The sequence below is a fragment of the Platalea leucorodia genome (assembly GCF_965183815.1).
Source record: "Platalea leucorodia genome assembly, chromosome: 16".
Lineage (NCBI taxonomy): Eukaryota > Metazoa > Chordata > Aves > Pelecaniformes > Threskiornithidae > Platalea > Platalea leucorodia.
Genome location: NC_138838.1, coordinates 11,725,571 through 11,738,461, shown reverse-complemented (window position 1 = coordinate 11,738,461; position 12,891 = coordinate 11,725,571). Strand labels below are relative to the sequence as shown.

Below are 12,891 nucleotides of genomic sequence, written 5' to 3'. Positions count from 1 at the left end.
GCTCCCTGCTGTTCAGCTCAGCAGGTCTTGGGGCTCTCGGCCACATTAGGATTTATATAGGGCTCTCAGGACCAGCAAAGTCAGACTTTCCAGGCTTGTGCTGCGTGGAGTTTTCTCCAGAGCTGCTCTGGTTGTGGTGACAGGCATCGGTGGCAGCGCGGGGTGAAACTGGAGTCTTCCCTGTGATGCTGTGGAGCTGTGGCTGTTGCCTCCCAACGTGGCTGCTTCTGTCTGCAAGGCTGATGTTCTGCTGGTCCCACTGCACACAAGGTCTAACAGGGTAGTTCACTGTCTTGGGCTCTCGCTGTCTCAGTAGCTTTCTGAAACTAAGGTATGTGCCAGAATAAAATACACGTACTTAGAGAATTATTGACTGATTCTCGGTATCTGTCCGAAATGTGATTCCTTCATCTGGCTCTCTTCTCTTGAAATTTGAGAAACATGCTCTTCCTAACATGGTTGATGTTTTTGTTGGTGCTGATCTTTGCACTTTGCTTTCTGTCTGAGTCTTTGCTCCCGATTTCTGTGATGTTTGAATTGCACGTTGTTGTAGCAGGGTCATCCAGCCAGCTAGTTTCAGGACTAAGTTTCTGAAGTTTTGGCCAGATTGAAAGTTTACAAATGGGTTTAAATGTATTTCCCAGGTGTGGAGAGCACAGCGTGGGTAACTCAGGGTGCCAGATGCAAAGCACGAGTCATTTCAGTGGCTTGTAAGTGCCTGAGCCAGCAGCTGTGGGACCCCGTGAACGCCCTGGGGCACGGCTGCAATGCAAATGTCCCAGTATCAATACGAATACAGAAAAGCCACAAACTTCTAAGTAGGCTGGAATGTGGCTTGAGTTGTTTAGGTCTATCCAGCCAAATTCTACTGTGGCTGTACAAGAGCTAGGAATGAATAATTTCCGCGCTTGCCATCCGTGGATTGTAAGTGCCACAGGAGAGACGTCCAGACCAGCGAGCCTGGGGCCCTCGTCGAGAGCGCCGCACGCTGCAGCCCCGCCACGCTCTGCATGCGAGTCAGTCCCCAGCGTTGTAAAGCTGCTGAAAAATAAATGCAGTCCTTATACCTCTACCCACAGATGGGTTATAACCAATTTCAGTTTAATGACGGTGGTAGAGCAGCTGTAACGTTTCACTGTGGGCCCTTATTAAAAGAAGTGCTTGTTGCAGCCAAAGTGCTGAAAGTTTGTGGGAAGCTGTGGTTTCCGCTGGGCAGATAGAGGGAGGCGCAGCCATGCTCTCTCCCACCTCCCCTGACGGGATGTCCTGCAGAAACGTTTCTGCTAGGGCCATCTCTGGAGCTAATGCCTATTCATTTACTCAATTTATTTACATTCATTAAACTATTTATTTTGTTTAATTTATTATTCAGCTAAAATGTAGTTTGCATTTGCTATACTGACGCCAGCCTTCGTGTGTTAAAGCTAGCACATACCGTGCTGCTCTGAACTTGCTTTGGCTTGAGTTGCAGAAATGCTGCTCAGCTTCATGAGACCTCCTGACCAGGTCCTTCTCCAGGAGGAGATTTCGCCTCTTCCCAGAGGTTGCTTGATAAGGAGGAAGAGTCGAAGCTGTCGGTACACCTAATCTCCTTCAAAAATCATCAGAAAAACATGTGTTACCCATGCTGATGTGATCTGAAAGTTGGTGCTGGCTCCCAGTGCCGAGGGGTGCCTTGTCTCAGGGCTCCGGGGCTCCCAGGCCCAGTGGCTCCTGCACCGAAGGAGCAGCCGTGCGGGTGCCTAGGGCTCCTTGCCTATTGGGGCAGGAGCTCAAACGATTTGGAGCGGGAGAGACTTCTCTTCTGATTCTCCTTCCCTTTAAAAGGACAACAGAAGTTAACCACGGTTTTCCGTGGAGAGCTTTTCCTCTGTTTTTCAGCTGGTTTCTGCCTTTCTGCTGGCAGGTGGCTTGCTGGCACGGAGGCTCTGGGGGCTGCTCCTGGCCTTCCCAGGGCCTGCTTTGGAGAAGGGATTGCCCTTCCTCTGCGTGTGTTGTGTTGGCCTTGAGCGAGCAATCACGCGAGCTGTGCGGTCTTGGCTTTGTTCTAGTTCTGAGATTTTTGTGCTTGGGATGTGGCACGTATTTTTCTTCTGCTCGCTGCAGAGTTGTGCCCCTTCCCATCCATGAGGCAGTGTCGAGCGCTCAGGAGGCTTGCCGAGGAAGCCGGTGCCGAAACTTGGGCTGCCCAGGAGCGGAGAGGTTGTCAGGTTTGCTAACCAGACACGAAGGCTTTTCCAGGCGGGTCCAAGGGTGGTCAGTTCAGGCTGCAGCTCTTGCACATCACATCGCGTGTTTGATGCCGCTGGAGGAAGGCGAGGAGCAGGCGGCTGCAGCGCGGCCTCGCTGGAGGGATGCTGCGGCCTGCTTGGCTGCAGCCTTCCCGGGGCACCTGATGCTTGCAGAAATCTCCAGCTCCGTAATCCCTGCTTCAGTTGCTAGGATTTCTTAAATTAGCACGGAGAGAGGAGTGGTGTTAGGGGGTTGTGTGTGTGGTTTTGTGGTTTGTTTGTGTTTGATATGGCAGAGCAGGGTGAGAGGACGGAAAATTCATCTGGAAACTGCTTACTGGTTCACTGCCTGGCTGTTTTGTGCCCGCCTGCTTAGTATGGATGGCTGTGCCTGGGCCCAGGCGTGCCATAGTAACTGCCCTCGCCTTGTAATTCAATGCATCTCACTTGCTTACAGGTTTGGCAGTGCTGAAGCGCTCTAGCACTCGTCCCATGCTGCACTGGTGCAGCACTCGAGATCGGGCTATTTATAACGACCTCCGGGCCGGGGCGATCGGGCCAGCATCCCGCTGCGAGCGTGCCTGAAGAACCTGTTAGATACGCGGCTGGTTTTGTTCTGGCGTGGCGGGGAGAGGCGAGCTTCAGCTGTGGGGAGCTGCTTTTGGGCTTCGCGGATATCGTGGTGGTGTGAGCGTGGCGGTCGGGGAGAGGGGCGAAGGCGTGCGGTGGATGAAGGTCGCTGGGCGGCACTTTGGGAGAACGGCTGCGAGCCCAGCGTCCGATTCTGTTGAGCGCACGGGACGTGAGCTCAGGTTGCGCAGGACACCGCGCGGAGTCAGCTGTCGGTCCTCTGCGTCCCGCCACCCTGGGGCCGAGTAGGAATTTTCTTTGGAGAAGGGGGCTGACTGCGTGAGAAGGCGAGCGCGTCCCAGCTGCAGAGGGCAAGAGCTGCTTTGTGAGAGTTTGCCTTGTGGGAACTGCAATATATGTGTGCAAACAAAACTAACTATTCTAATCTGGTGCTGTACGAGCCAGGCTGCTTGTGATCATGGGGAACAGCCTTTTTGCAAACTGCTGCAGGCATGTCACCGATCTAATCTTCCAGTCACGCAGCTTTAACTCGCCCGATGAGAGGTCACCCCTCTTACCAAAGCCTCCCACGAGCTGCGCCATCTGCCCGGAGACGCCAGAAGCTGCCCAGTGTACTGGGCCCTATCCAGACATCATCCCCAGCGAGGCGGTGACGGGAAGCCTGCAGAAGTGCACCGAATGCATCCAAGACCTATCCGAGGCCAAGACCGAAGAAGGAACAGTGATGGTCTGTGATAAGAGCTGTTTGAGACCTGGCGTTGGTGCTGCTGGCCTGCTCCGGCAGGCAGAGGCATCCCGTGCGGTGGCTGTCCTTCCAGCTGACCTTGGGGAAGGGCCGGCAGGGCTGGTCGATCATGCTCAGTCGCTTGAGGCCTGCCAGAGCTGTGTGAAACTTGAGGACAGCGGCTTAGCCCATAGATCCTGCCGCCGGGAGGAGCACGTGGCAGCAGCTGACGGGGGGGATGCGGCCCCTGGAGCACGTCCCGCCAGCCAGGGCCACGGTGAGGGACGAGCAGCCTTGCGTTTCGACACAGCCTTAGCGGGTCCAGACAGCGTGCTGAAACACAGAGGTACTGCTCCCTCCCTGGGGAGCCTTGGGACACCTTCCTCTGCTCCACCAACGAGTGTGGGGAAAACCCCACCGGCCCAAAGGACAGTCGTGCCGGCTGTCCTCCCTGGCGAGGAGTCATCTAAGGCTCGGGACGCAAGTACTGGTTTTGTGGTGACGGACCCCGCTGCCTGCCCTGGCGGCAGGTCAAGCTGTGATCCTGACTCTCGGGTGCAGACACTGCCCTCAAAGCAGCACCAGCAGAAGAAGAAGAGGAAGAAAAAGAAGCTCACGCTTCTAGGTGCTCAGCGGCGTGGCACTCTGTCGTGCTTCGTGTAGCCAAAACGCTGTATGGCTGTAACGGGGGTGGGGAGGACGAAGGAGAGGGGGGGAGGCAAGGTGATGTTTTAACTTCACGGCACAACGAAAAGGAGGAATGTGGCGAGGTATCCCACCCAGGCTGCGTACCACACAGGGACCTGTTTGTGCCTTGTCCTTGTTAGCGAAACAAACATAAGGGGATTTTGCTTATTTTTTTCTTAATTCATAAGGCAAATCCTTCTCTTGTTTGTGACTGCAAGCGTGGCCCTTGTAAAGGATGGGAGCGGGTCTGCCAGGCCCGGCCTGCAGCAGCGCAGACAGGAGCGTGGGGCGGCGAGGGACCGGAGCAGCATTTGCTCGGAGCCTTTGGCTCCATTCAGCCGCGTGCAGGTGGGAGGAGATGCCCGAGCTGCAGGGATGGAGCAGCTCCGTGGCTACCCTGAGCGCAGGGGTGGGATATTCCTTCTCCTCCTTTGCCCCATCTTTCCAGCGCCGTGGGGACAGCGGGGCCCCAGCAGTTGCTGCAGCGTGGGAGGGGAGCAGCCGCTCGGCTGCATCCTGCTTTCCTCCTCTCCCGCTTCTCCACAGACTGGCACAGCACGGCTCCGATGTGGCAGCAAGTGGTAACTGAGCTGGAGTAGCTTTTGTCCTCGCCAGGACTTCTAGGATATGAGAAACTCAGGTTATTACTTTCAAGTCTCAAGGTCAAATTTTGCCTTCCTATCGCCATATTTTGTTTCTGTTCAGTCCCTGTGCAGTGGCTGAATTTTGGTCTGCAGTGCTGTCTTTTGGTGCACGTGGTGGCATGAGGGGATGCGTAGGGTGACTGACCCCAGCTGGTTGCTTGGTTTCTTCTGGTTTAGCGCCTTGTTTGCTTTCCAAGTGCCCAGCGGCGGGTGCTGAGGCTGCAGGCGCAGCTGGTTGGGAGACCATGCAGAAACTGTCTTGCACTGCTCCGAATTCAAAATACCTTTGAGGAGGGAAAAGCAGGATTTGGGCCCTCAGAATGACACTGGAGCTGGTAATAAGAAATGCACTCCTAAACTCAGTGACGGAAAAGGTAGGGTTTTAATTTTCAGGCTTTGTGTCTCTAATAATCTCTGCTGTTACTAAATGTCGGGAAGGAAACATCTCCTCGATGGAGCAGTCCGTGGGTTTGGTACTGTTGCTTCCTCTGCTCTCCAGACCAGCCTAACTTGCAGCAACGTAATGTTGCTGTCTTTTTGACCTGATAATTTAAAAAAAAAGGATTAGTGACCAGCTTTGGTTTAGAAGATTTGTTTGAACAGTAATTAGTTATTAACTAAAACTTCCTGTGATCTATGCTGTCTATCCCTGTATGCAGCCAGGGACATTCAGGTTCAGGTGTGCACCCTCTTTCGTGCTGGGATCCTGACCCGTGGGGTTCGTGGGGTGCCCCCCACCTCTGCAGGCTCACTGTAAATAGGAAGTGTGGTTAAAACGGGGGCTGTCCCCTTGGTGCGTGTACTCATTGCCCAGGTGCAAAGATGAACCTTAATCCTTTTGCTGAACGTCTCTACCAGGTGCCAGCCGCAGTCAGGCCGTCGGTTCCTCCCGGTGAGGTGGTGCCTGTGCCACCTCCTCCCCTCTTCAGTGTTTTGCTTTGCCTGTTCTCCTGATGCTTCAGCGTTGCGTGCGCTCGGGGTTTGCTCACGCTGTGCTCTGAGTAGCAATGAGAACATGGTGTTACAGCTTGGCTGCCAGCCAGGACAAGCCAGAGCTTAGCAGCCTCAGACGCGCCTGCGGGTACAAACCAAGGGCCGAAAGGAGGAGGGTCCTTGCTGGGATGCTGGCGCATCCCTTGGAATGACAGGGGAGCCTGGAGGTCACGGCCTTTGGTCGAGACCGCAAAACCGCGTCTTGAGGCTGACGTGTACCAGGAGGGATCTCCTTGCTCCGTCTCCGGCAGCGTGAGCGGGGTGGTGAGCGGGAGGAGTGGCCGGGGAGCGCCCCCGCAGCGGGTGGGACCGCTTCCCCGTGACTCAGCCGCCTTCCACAAAACCGTCCGGGGTGCATTGCACAGCGCTTTCTCCTGCGGGTGAGAGCTTGCAGCTAAACGCAGCTACTGGCCTGGTTGGGGCTTGAACTGAGAGTGAGTAACAGGAGAGAGATCTCTGCAGGTGTCTTTCAGGTGTCCTTGCTGTTCTTACTGCCATCTTGAATATGCTGAAATCAAGCGCCCGATGCTTTTGCCTCGCTCTCCCTGCTGGCACTGCTGAGGCTGCGGCACAGCCGGTCTGCAGCAGGCGGTAAGAACTGGTGACCCACTTTAAGGCAGGCGGGTGAGGCTCCGCTTCCCCGCGGGGAGAGCGCACGTGGTGAGTCAGCACCCAGCAGGCAACGCGTCCTCCAGGCAAGCTCGCCTGCGCTGCAGTCAGCTGGGGCCGAAACAACACGCTGTTTTCGTCGAAACGCTCATTCTGTAAAAACCTCGCTGGAAAGCCTTTGCTGGCCTTAAATCAGAGGGTTAACCTGCTGGACAGCTGTTCTTTCTTGGTCCAGGCTTAACTTTTGTTTCTAAAATTAAGACAGTGCTGGCTGGAGCTGGATCTTCTGGCATAAGGAGACATGAAGGTGTTGCCTGTACATGTCTCTTCTGTCACAAAGTGCAGAACTGTACCAGCCCTGTCTTCACTCAAGCAGGGAAAGAGGGATGGAAAGTGCGAACATGTTGTATTTTGGCAGATGAGAAACAGTCTTACGATTTCCAAAACAATCGGTAATTTAGGGATGTGATACCACTGAGCGGTGAAAAGCAGAAGCGTGGTCCTGGGTGGTAACTTTTCCTTGCTGCCTGCAAGCTTTCCCTGTCTTGCTTTGCTTTGCAGCTGAAGGTGTTTGGTGTCCTCGAGACCAGCATGTGCATGGGTGGCTCAGCTCTCACGTGAAGCCTGTCTTCTTCTGGTTCGGTTAGTCTCTATACACTGCTTTCCTCCTCCCCGCTTCCAGCTCCAAGCTGGCCAGTTAATTTCTGCTTGCTATGGAGGCACCTTCTCTGCTGGATCTTGCTTAGAAAAAAGACATAAACCAAAATCACATTAACTCAGAGATGACGGTGTCCCTTTCGGGGATATCCTGCCAGCTGTCGTGGCACAGAAGTAGCTTCAGTGCCTGCCTCGCTGCTGCTGAGTTGGTTGGTTGGAAGTCATCCCTGGTCAAGCCTTTAGCATGACTGCCAGGCACAGGAGTGTGCCTGGAGCATGGCACAGGGCAGACTGCAGGAGCATCGGGACAGGCGATGTGGCTGGGAGCAAGAGCAGAGAGACAGGACCTGGCACATCCCGCGGGCTGCTCCTTCCGCGCCTCAGCTGCCAGCGAAAGTCAGCCGTTCGTAAGCAGCACCTCGAGCTTGGCACCTGCGACGCTGTCGGAAAAGGTCCTTGGTCATGGATATGTGGAGACTGGGGGTCTCGGGGTAGCACTGCTGCAGCTGTGCCTGGATTTTGCCCTTGGCCGCTGCCACAGAGGTTGAAGATGGGCTGTTGGGTCTTCAGTCAGTGCTACAGCCTTCCTTGTAGCCAAATTCTGCCTCCCCTTTCTGGCTGCTTCAGCAGGAGCAGAAGTTCAGTGATCCTGCCCTGCTTGGCTGGGCAGGGGCTGGACCAAACCTGGCTCGGGAGCCCAGCGGGTCATCCTGTCCGTGGTGGTGGTAGCCCCAGGTGTAGCTTTTCTGCGATAGCTTTTCTGCTCTCCCTCCTCGTCCCCGCATGTTCAGGCAGTCCAGGAACGTGGCTGTGCTGGCTGTGGGGTGTGACGAGGGGCTCTCCCCAGCCCTCTGGGCATGGCGTGGTTTTTCTGAAACCACATTTCTTGGGGCACTCTGGTGTGGAGCTTTTCTTCTTCCTTTCTAGCATGACTGCAGCTTGCCAGAGCCAGGCCTCTCGTCTGGCTTACACGTGGTTTCATCTGTCAAAGAAATGAACAGCTCGCGTTAGGGACATACGCAAAGCGACAGGGAACATGAGCAGCAGCTGCTGAGATGCTGAAGGCAGCAGAGGCTGCTTAAGGTAGCTCTCTTACCTGGTGCCTTTTGGAATGGGCGTGCTTCCCTTGTGTTTCTTGCTCTTTCACCATGTCCTAATTCAGCCTTGACAGTCGTCTCTGAGGCAGGTTTGCTGTTGGCAGTCGTAGTCTGGAGCAGGAGTAGGACGCTCCAGGGACACTTCAGCAGGGCTTGTCGCTGCAGCCTCGTGTCGCGCTCCGAGGTGTGCAAGGGGATATAGCGTTTCCATCCCTCCTCGTACACATGGTGAAGGCTGAGTGACTTTTCTGGGCTGCGGGAGCAGTTAGGGCTGATAGGCGAGAACTAGCCGTGATAGCTTTAGGTCTTCAAGCCACAGCGCCAGTCTGCATTTCAGAAATGATGGAGGTTGAGCTGCCATCTCCCCCGGAGCGCAGCTGGGGCTGGGACTGATGCCTTGCTAGGGGGTGAGGAGGAGAAGGAAGGAGACCTGCCAGGTGGAGCTGGCTGGAGGACTGCAGCTTGGTGCTCAGCAGCCTCGGGGCAGTATCCTGGCTTTGAGCAGCCCCGACCCAGTGCAGCCTTTCGGAAAGGCTGTTCTCAGTGCTCGGGAAAGCCCCCAGCCTGCTCTGTCTGCACCACCTGCGAGCGGGTGCCTGGGAGCACCAAGCTAGAACCGCCACGTGTGACTTTGGGCGTCCGATGGCGGCTGTGCTGGCTGTGTGCGGCCGGGACAGGGCAGCCGTGCTGCGAACGCACGCTGTATGTGCAAAGTCTGCTCCCTTCCAGCGTTCGCTGCCGGGGGTAGGTGCATCAGGGTGGTGCTCTGCTCCCGGGCTGGGGACAAGGGGGTCTCTTCCCTCTCTCAACAGCTGTCATCGGCAGCTCTTTCCATGACTCCAGCTTACCCTGGCAGCACCTCAGTCCAACAACGCAGTGTATCCTCTTGAGCGTGGTCCCAGCCCGGTTTGGTGGGTGTAGGCTGCTCTAGGAGACCTGCAGCTTCTTAGATCTTATCAGCTCTCTGATACTATCCGCCTTATTGGAAAAGAAAACAAACCATTGCATGAGTGATGAAGTAGGTGCAGAGAACTCCCCGTCCCTGTGACGCATCTGTCTAAACGAGCACTTAAAATGTCGTCACCTTTTTCTTGAATAAAATTGCTTAGGCAAAGCCTCGCCCTGGCACCATGGGATCTCTGCGAAGTATTTTGGAAATGCAGAGGGTGGCCAGATGCAGGCAGGGGCGTGGGAGCTGTTTGTGTGCCTGTGGAGTAACCTGGCTTCCACGTGACGCGCAGCTTAGCAATGCAACTGCCGTCTCTTCCCCTCCCTTCTCTCCTGGCTGAACAGTAGCGTACAGGAGGTATGTTAGGAGCTGCGTAACATGTTGGTGCAGAGGTTACAGCTGCCTCCGGGCCGCAAAGCACCACACACCCATTTCTTTTAATTAAGAGGCTTCTTAAGACTAAGCTGAATGTGTTATACACTGACCCATCCTTCCTGCTTTCCTTCCCTCCCCTCTCCGCACAGTTTGTGGAAGATGCAAACCCTGCAGGCGAGCGAGAGCATGTTAATTAAGCTGCGAGGGGAAGGGCTTGGCACACCTATGCCTAGTAAACACCAAGTGCAGAATAAAATGCTTGCTGCCTTTTAACCCCTGCTTCGCTTGGGTTGGCCAGAGGACGGTGGTGGTGTCCGAACCGGTCTCTCCAGCCACTCGGAGAGGACTGTCCGTTTGTTCAGACCTTGTCTAAATCCCTCTCTTCTCACCCAGAGCACCCATCTGGCGTGGCACTGATGAATGGCAGCGGCCCGCACGAGAGCCTTAAGGGCGAGAAGGATGCCAGGCAGAATGGCCACGAGGAGGCTGACCCAGGAGAAGATGGGAACGACCAGGAGGTCATTGTCATACAGGACACGGGATTTACCGTCAAGATCTGTGCGCCAGGGATAGAGCCCTTTTCCCTGCAGGTACCTCCCTTCGCCGGCTGGGGAGGGGAACGGAGGCAGTGCTGGAGGAGGAGGCGGGAAGTGTTCGAGCCAGGGCGCACGAAATCCTGTCCCTTCAGCCTGCCAGGCAGGGAAGGGGACAGGGGCCTGTGCCCAGCAAGGCCCCTGTTAGCCCCCATGGCCTGGACAGTACCTTCAGGCTGCTCACAGCTCCCTGGCTCATCCATCCTCTGATGGGATTAAGTGGGGAAGGAGGCAGCAAAGCATGGAGGGTGCAGGAGAGAAGCTGCCTGACCAGTGGCTTCTAGAGTAAAAGGAAGAAAGAGGAGACGTGAGCAACAGGCTGTCTGACACAGGCCTGCCTAGGCTTTGCAAGGATGGGGAAGGTGTTTTGCTCCGGATCCCAGGCGTGGAGCAAGGGGAAGGGGAATTAGCGGAGGTGTAGGTGCTCCTTGTCCATCGCGGAGGGGCTCAGGCGTGGAGCTGAGCATGGGGGAAACGGCCTTCACACTTCTGGGCTGTTTTAAAGGAGGGATGTGAACACATGATTTCTGGGTCTGACACTCAGGAAGGGAAAATCCCTTGCTTGCCCAGCAGTTTTGGCATGATGCTCCTTCGGGCTAACCTGGGTTTGGTACAGCGACAGGCGCTAGCACAGCTCAGGGAGTTCAAGCACCAACCTGAAGATCAAGGGAATGATGCAGTCTCCGCTTCCCCTCTGCACGGAGAGCTCTGCGTGTGTCATGTGGACAGTAACGTGCTGCCAGATCAGGATGGGTTTTGACATGCCTAGCCGATATTTTGATTTAGCTTGATACTTGACTGAAAACCATTTGGATGAAGTGTCTCTCGTTTTGGGGGCAGGCATCTGGAGTCTAAACCCTGTAGGAACCCTTATCTCCTGAAGACCAGCAGAGAGTGCAGTGAAATTACATCCCCCGTGGAACTAGCTGAATTTCAGACTAGCTTTTTTTTCTCCTTTAAATCCCCTCGGCTGTTAGTTTTAATAAGCTAATAATAGCAGGCCAAGTTGTTTACAGCAGCTTATGTAAACTACCCTGAGTCCTCCTCGCTTGAGAGCAGTGTCAGTGGTGCTGGAGCCAGAGCAGGGAGGTAGGAGAGCAGCCCTGGCGCGCAAACTGGGGCGGTTTCTTGCGTCACGGAGACGCGCACTTGCAGGCGGCGTGCCCTGGAGGTGTGGCACTGGCATGGACATGCCATACCGCGCTGCGGATACCGTGGCAGATCGAGTGGAGGAAATGGTCTGTTTTCCGTCTGCATCCTTCAAAGCCTTGCCACAAATGTGCAGTGTGGCTGGATAAGGGAAGAGCTCCTGGTTTCCCCCACCACCTTCTGTTCCCTCTCTGCCACCTCTGTCCCGTGCTGAATGCTTGGCACAGTGCCAGGCTGTGCCACCTCTGGGTGCCAGGCCCTGTGGGGTGGAGGTGGGGTGGCTGACCCTGCCAGAGGTGGCAGTGCCCTCCCAGCAGGGACAGAAGTGATCTTCCTGGGAGGGAGAGCTAGAGTCTGCCTCTCCAAGCCTGGAGGGGTACAAGAGGCGTTTGATTCTGCAGCAGAGGGACAGAGTTTGGCAAGAACATGTGTGAGGACTGAGAATAACTCTCTGGGTTCTTCCTTCTTAAGGTCTCTCCTCAAGAGATGGTGCAAGAGATCCACCAAGTTTTGATGGACCGCGAGGATACCTGCCATCGGACTTGCTTCTCTCTGCAGCTGGATGGCAATGTCCTTGATAACTTTGCTGAGCTGAAAACTATTGAAGGACTGCAGGAGGGCTCGCTGCTGAAAGTGGTGGAAGGCAAGTTCCTTCAGACTTGGGGAGGGCATGAGTGAGGGTTTTCATAGGGAGTGGTTTTGGCCACCTGGCAGCCCTTCCCTGTGGTTCCTTTTTCAGACCTGTGTGCCAAAGGAGTAAGCAACTGTGTAATTCCAGTTTCTTTCCTCCCTTTTTGCTCATCAGAGCCATACACAGTGCGAGAAGCCAGGATACACGTGCGTCACATTCGGGACCTTCTGAAGAGTCTTGACCCATCAGATGCTTTCAATGGTGTGGACTGTAATTCATTGTCCTTCCTGAGTGTCTTCACTGAAGGAGACCTGGGAGGTACGGGGCAAAAAGACTTCTCTGGTGTGGTCAGTCCTTTCATTCCCCTGACTCCTGACTTAGTTAAAACACATCGTAACCGTCAATTGTCCCACATCATTCGGGAGTGCAGAGAAACAGAGCACTTCTGCATTCCTTCTTGAATAATTACCGGAGGAGGGAACGCTACGTTTTTCAGCACTGACTTTCTATTTCTGTCCATTCTAGACAGTGGAAAACGGAAGAAGAAAGGTACCGAAATGGAACAAATTGACTGCACCCCTCCTGAACATATCCTGCCAGGTAGCAAAGAGAGACCCCTGTGTGCCCTTCAGCCCCAGAACAGAGACTGGAAGGTAGAGTTCTCCTGTGTCATTAAAACAGCTATCGGCACATTCCTTGCAGCAAACTGGTGTTCAGGGATTGAAAGCTGCACTGAAGTGGACTTTGGGATTTGCTCTGCTTGATGCTTAATGAGTGCTGGAATAGCACTGCTTAGCCAAAAGAATAAAGTCCAAGACCTTGTGTGCAAAACACTGGACACCGAGTCTGGACATCTGCAGAGTGTAAAATGGCCAGTCTCGTTGGGAGGGGTGGCAGGGAAGGGAGAACAGCATTTCTCTGCAGAGTCCTGGAGACAGGATCTGCAGATCACTACAAATTA

The 12,891-nt window shown here is 54.9% G+C and overlaps 1 protein-coding gene across 4 annotated transcripts in view; it reads left to right on the top strand.

Moving 5' to 3' along the window:
• CLUH (clustered mitochondria homolog) overlaps positions 1-12,891 on the top strand; it is a gene marked incomplete at its 5' end in the record, with an annotated part of 41,777 nt that overhangs the window by 4,633 nt on the left and 24,253 nt on the right. For 2 of the 4 annotated variants that reach the window (XR_014229963.1, XM_082328324.1), the window contains 4 exons: positions 9,951-10,147; positions 11,771-11,942; positions 12,105-12,248; positions 12,456-12,583. Coding sequence is in view for 3 of the 4 variants with exons in the window: in XM_082328324.1 (XP_082184450.1) it covers positions 9,951-10,147; positions 11,771-11,942; positions 12,105-12,248; positions 12,456-12,583 (641 nt within the window). Of the gene's footprint in view, positions 1-1,951; positions 4,172-4,252; positions 4,874-9,950; positions 10,148-11,770; positions 11,943-12,104; positions 12,249-12,455; positions 12,584-12,891 lie in introns of those variants that run through there. The other 2 variants (XM_082328326.1, XM_082328325.1) reach the window with 2 other exon arrangements.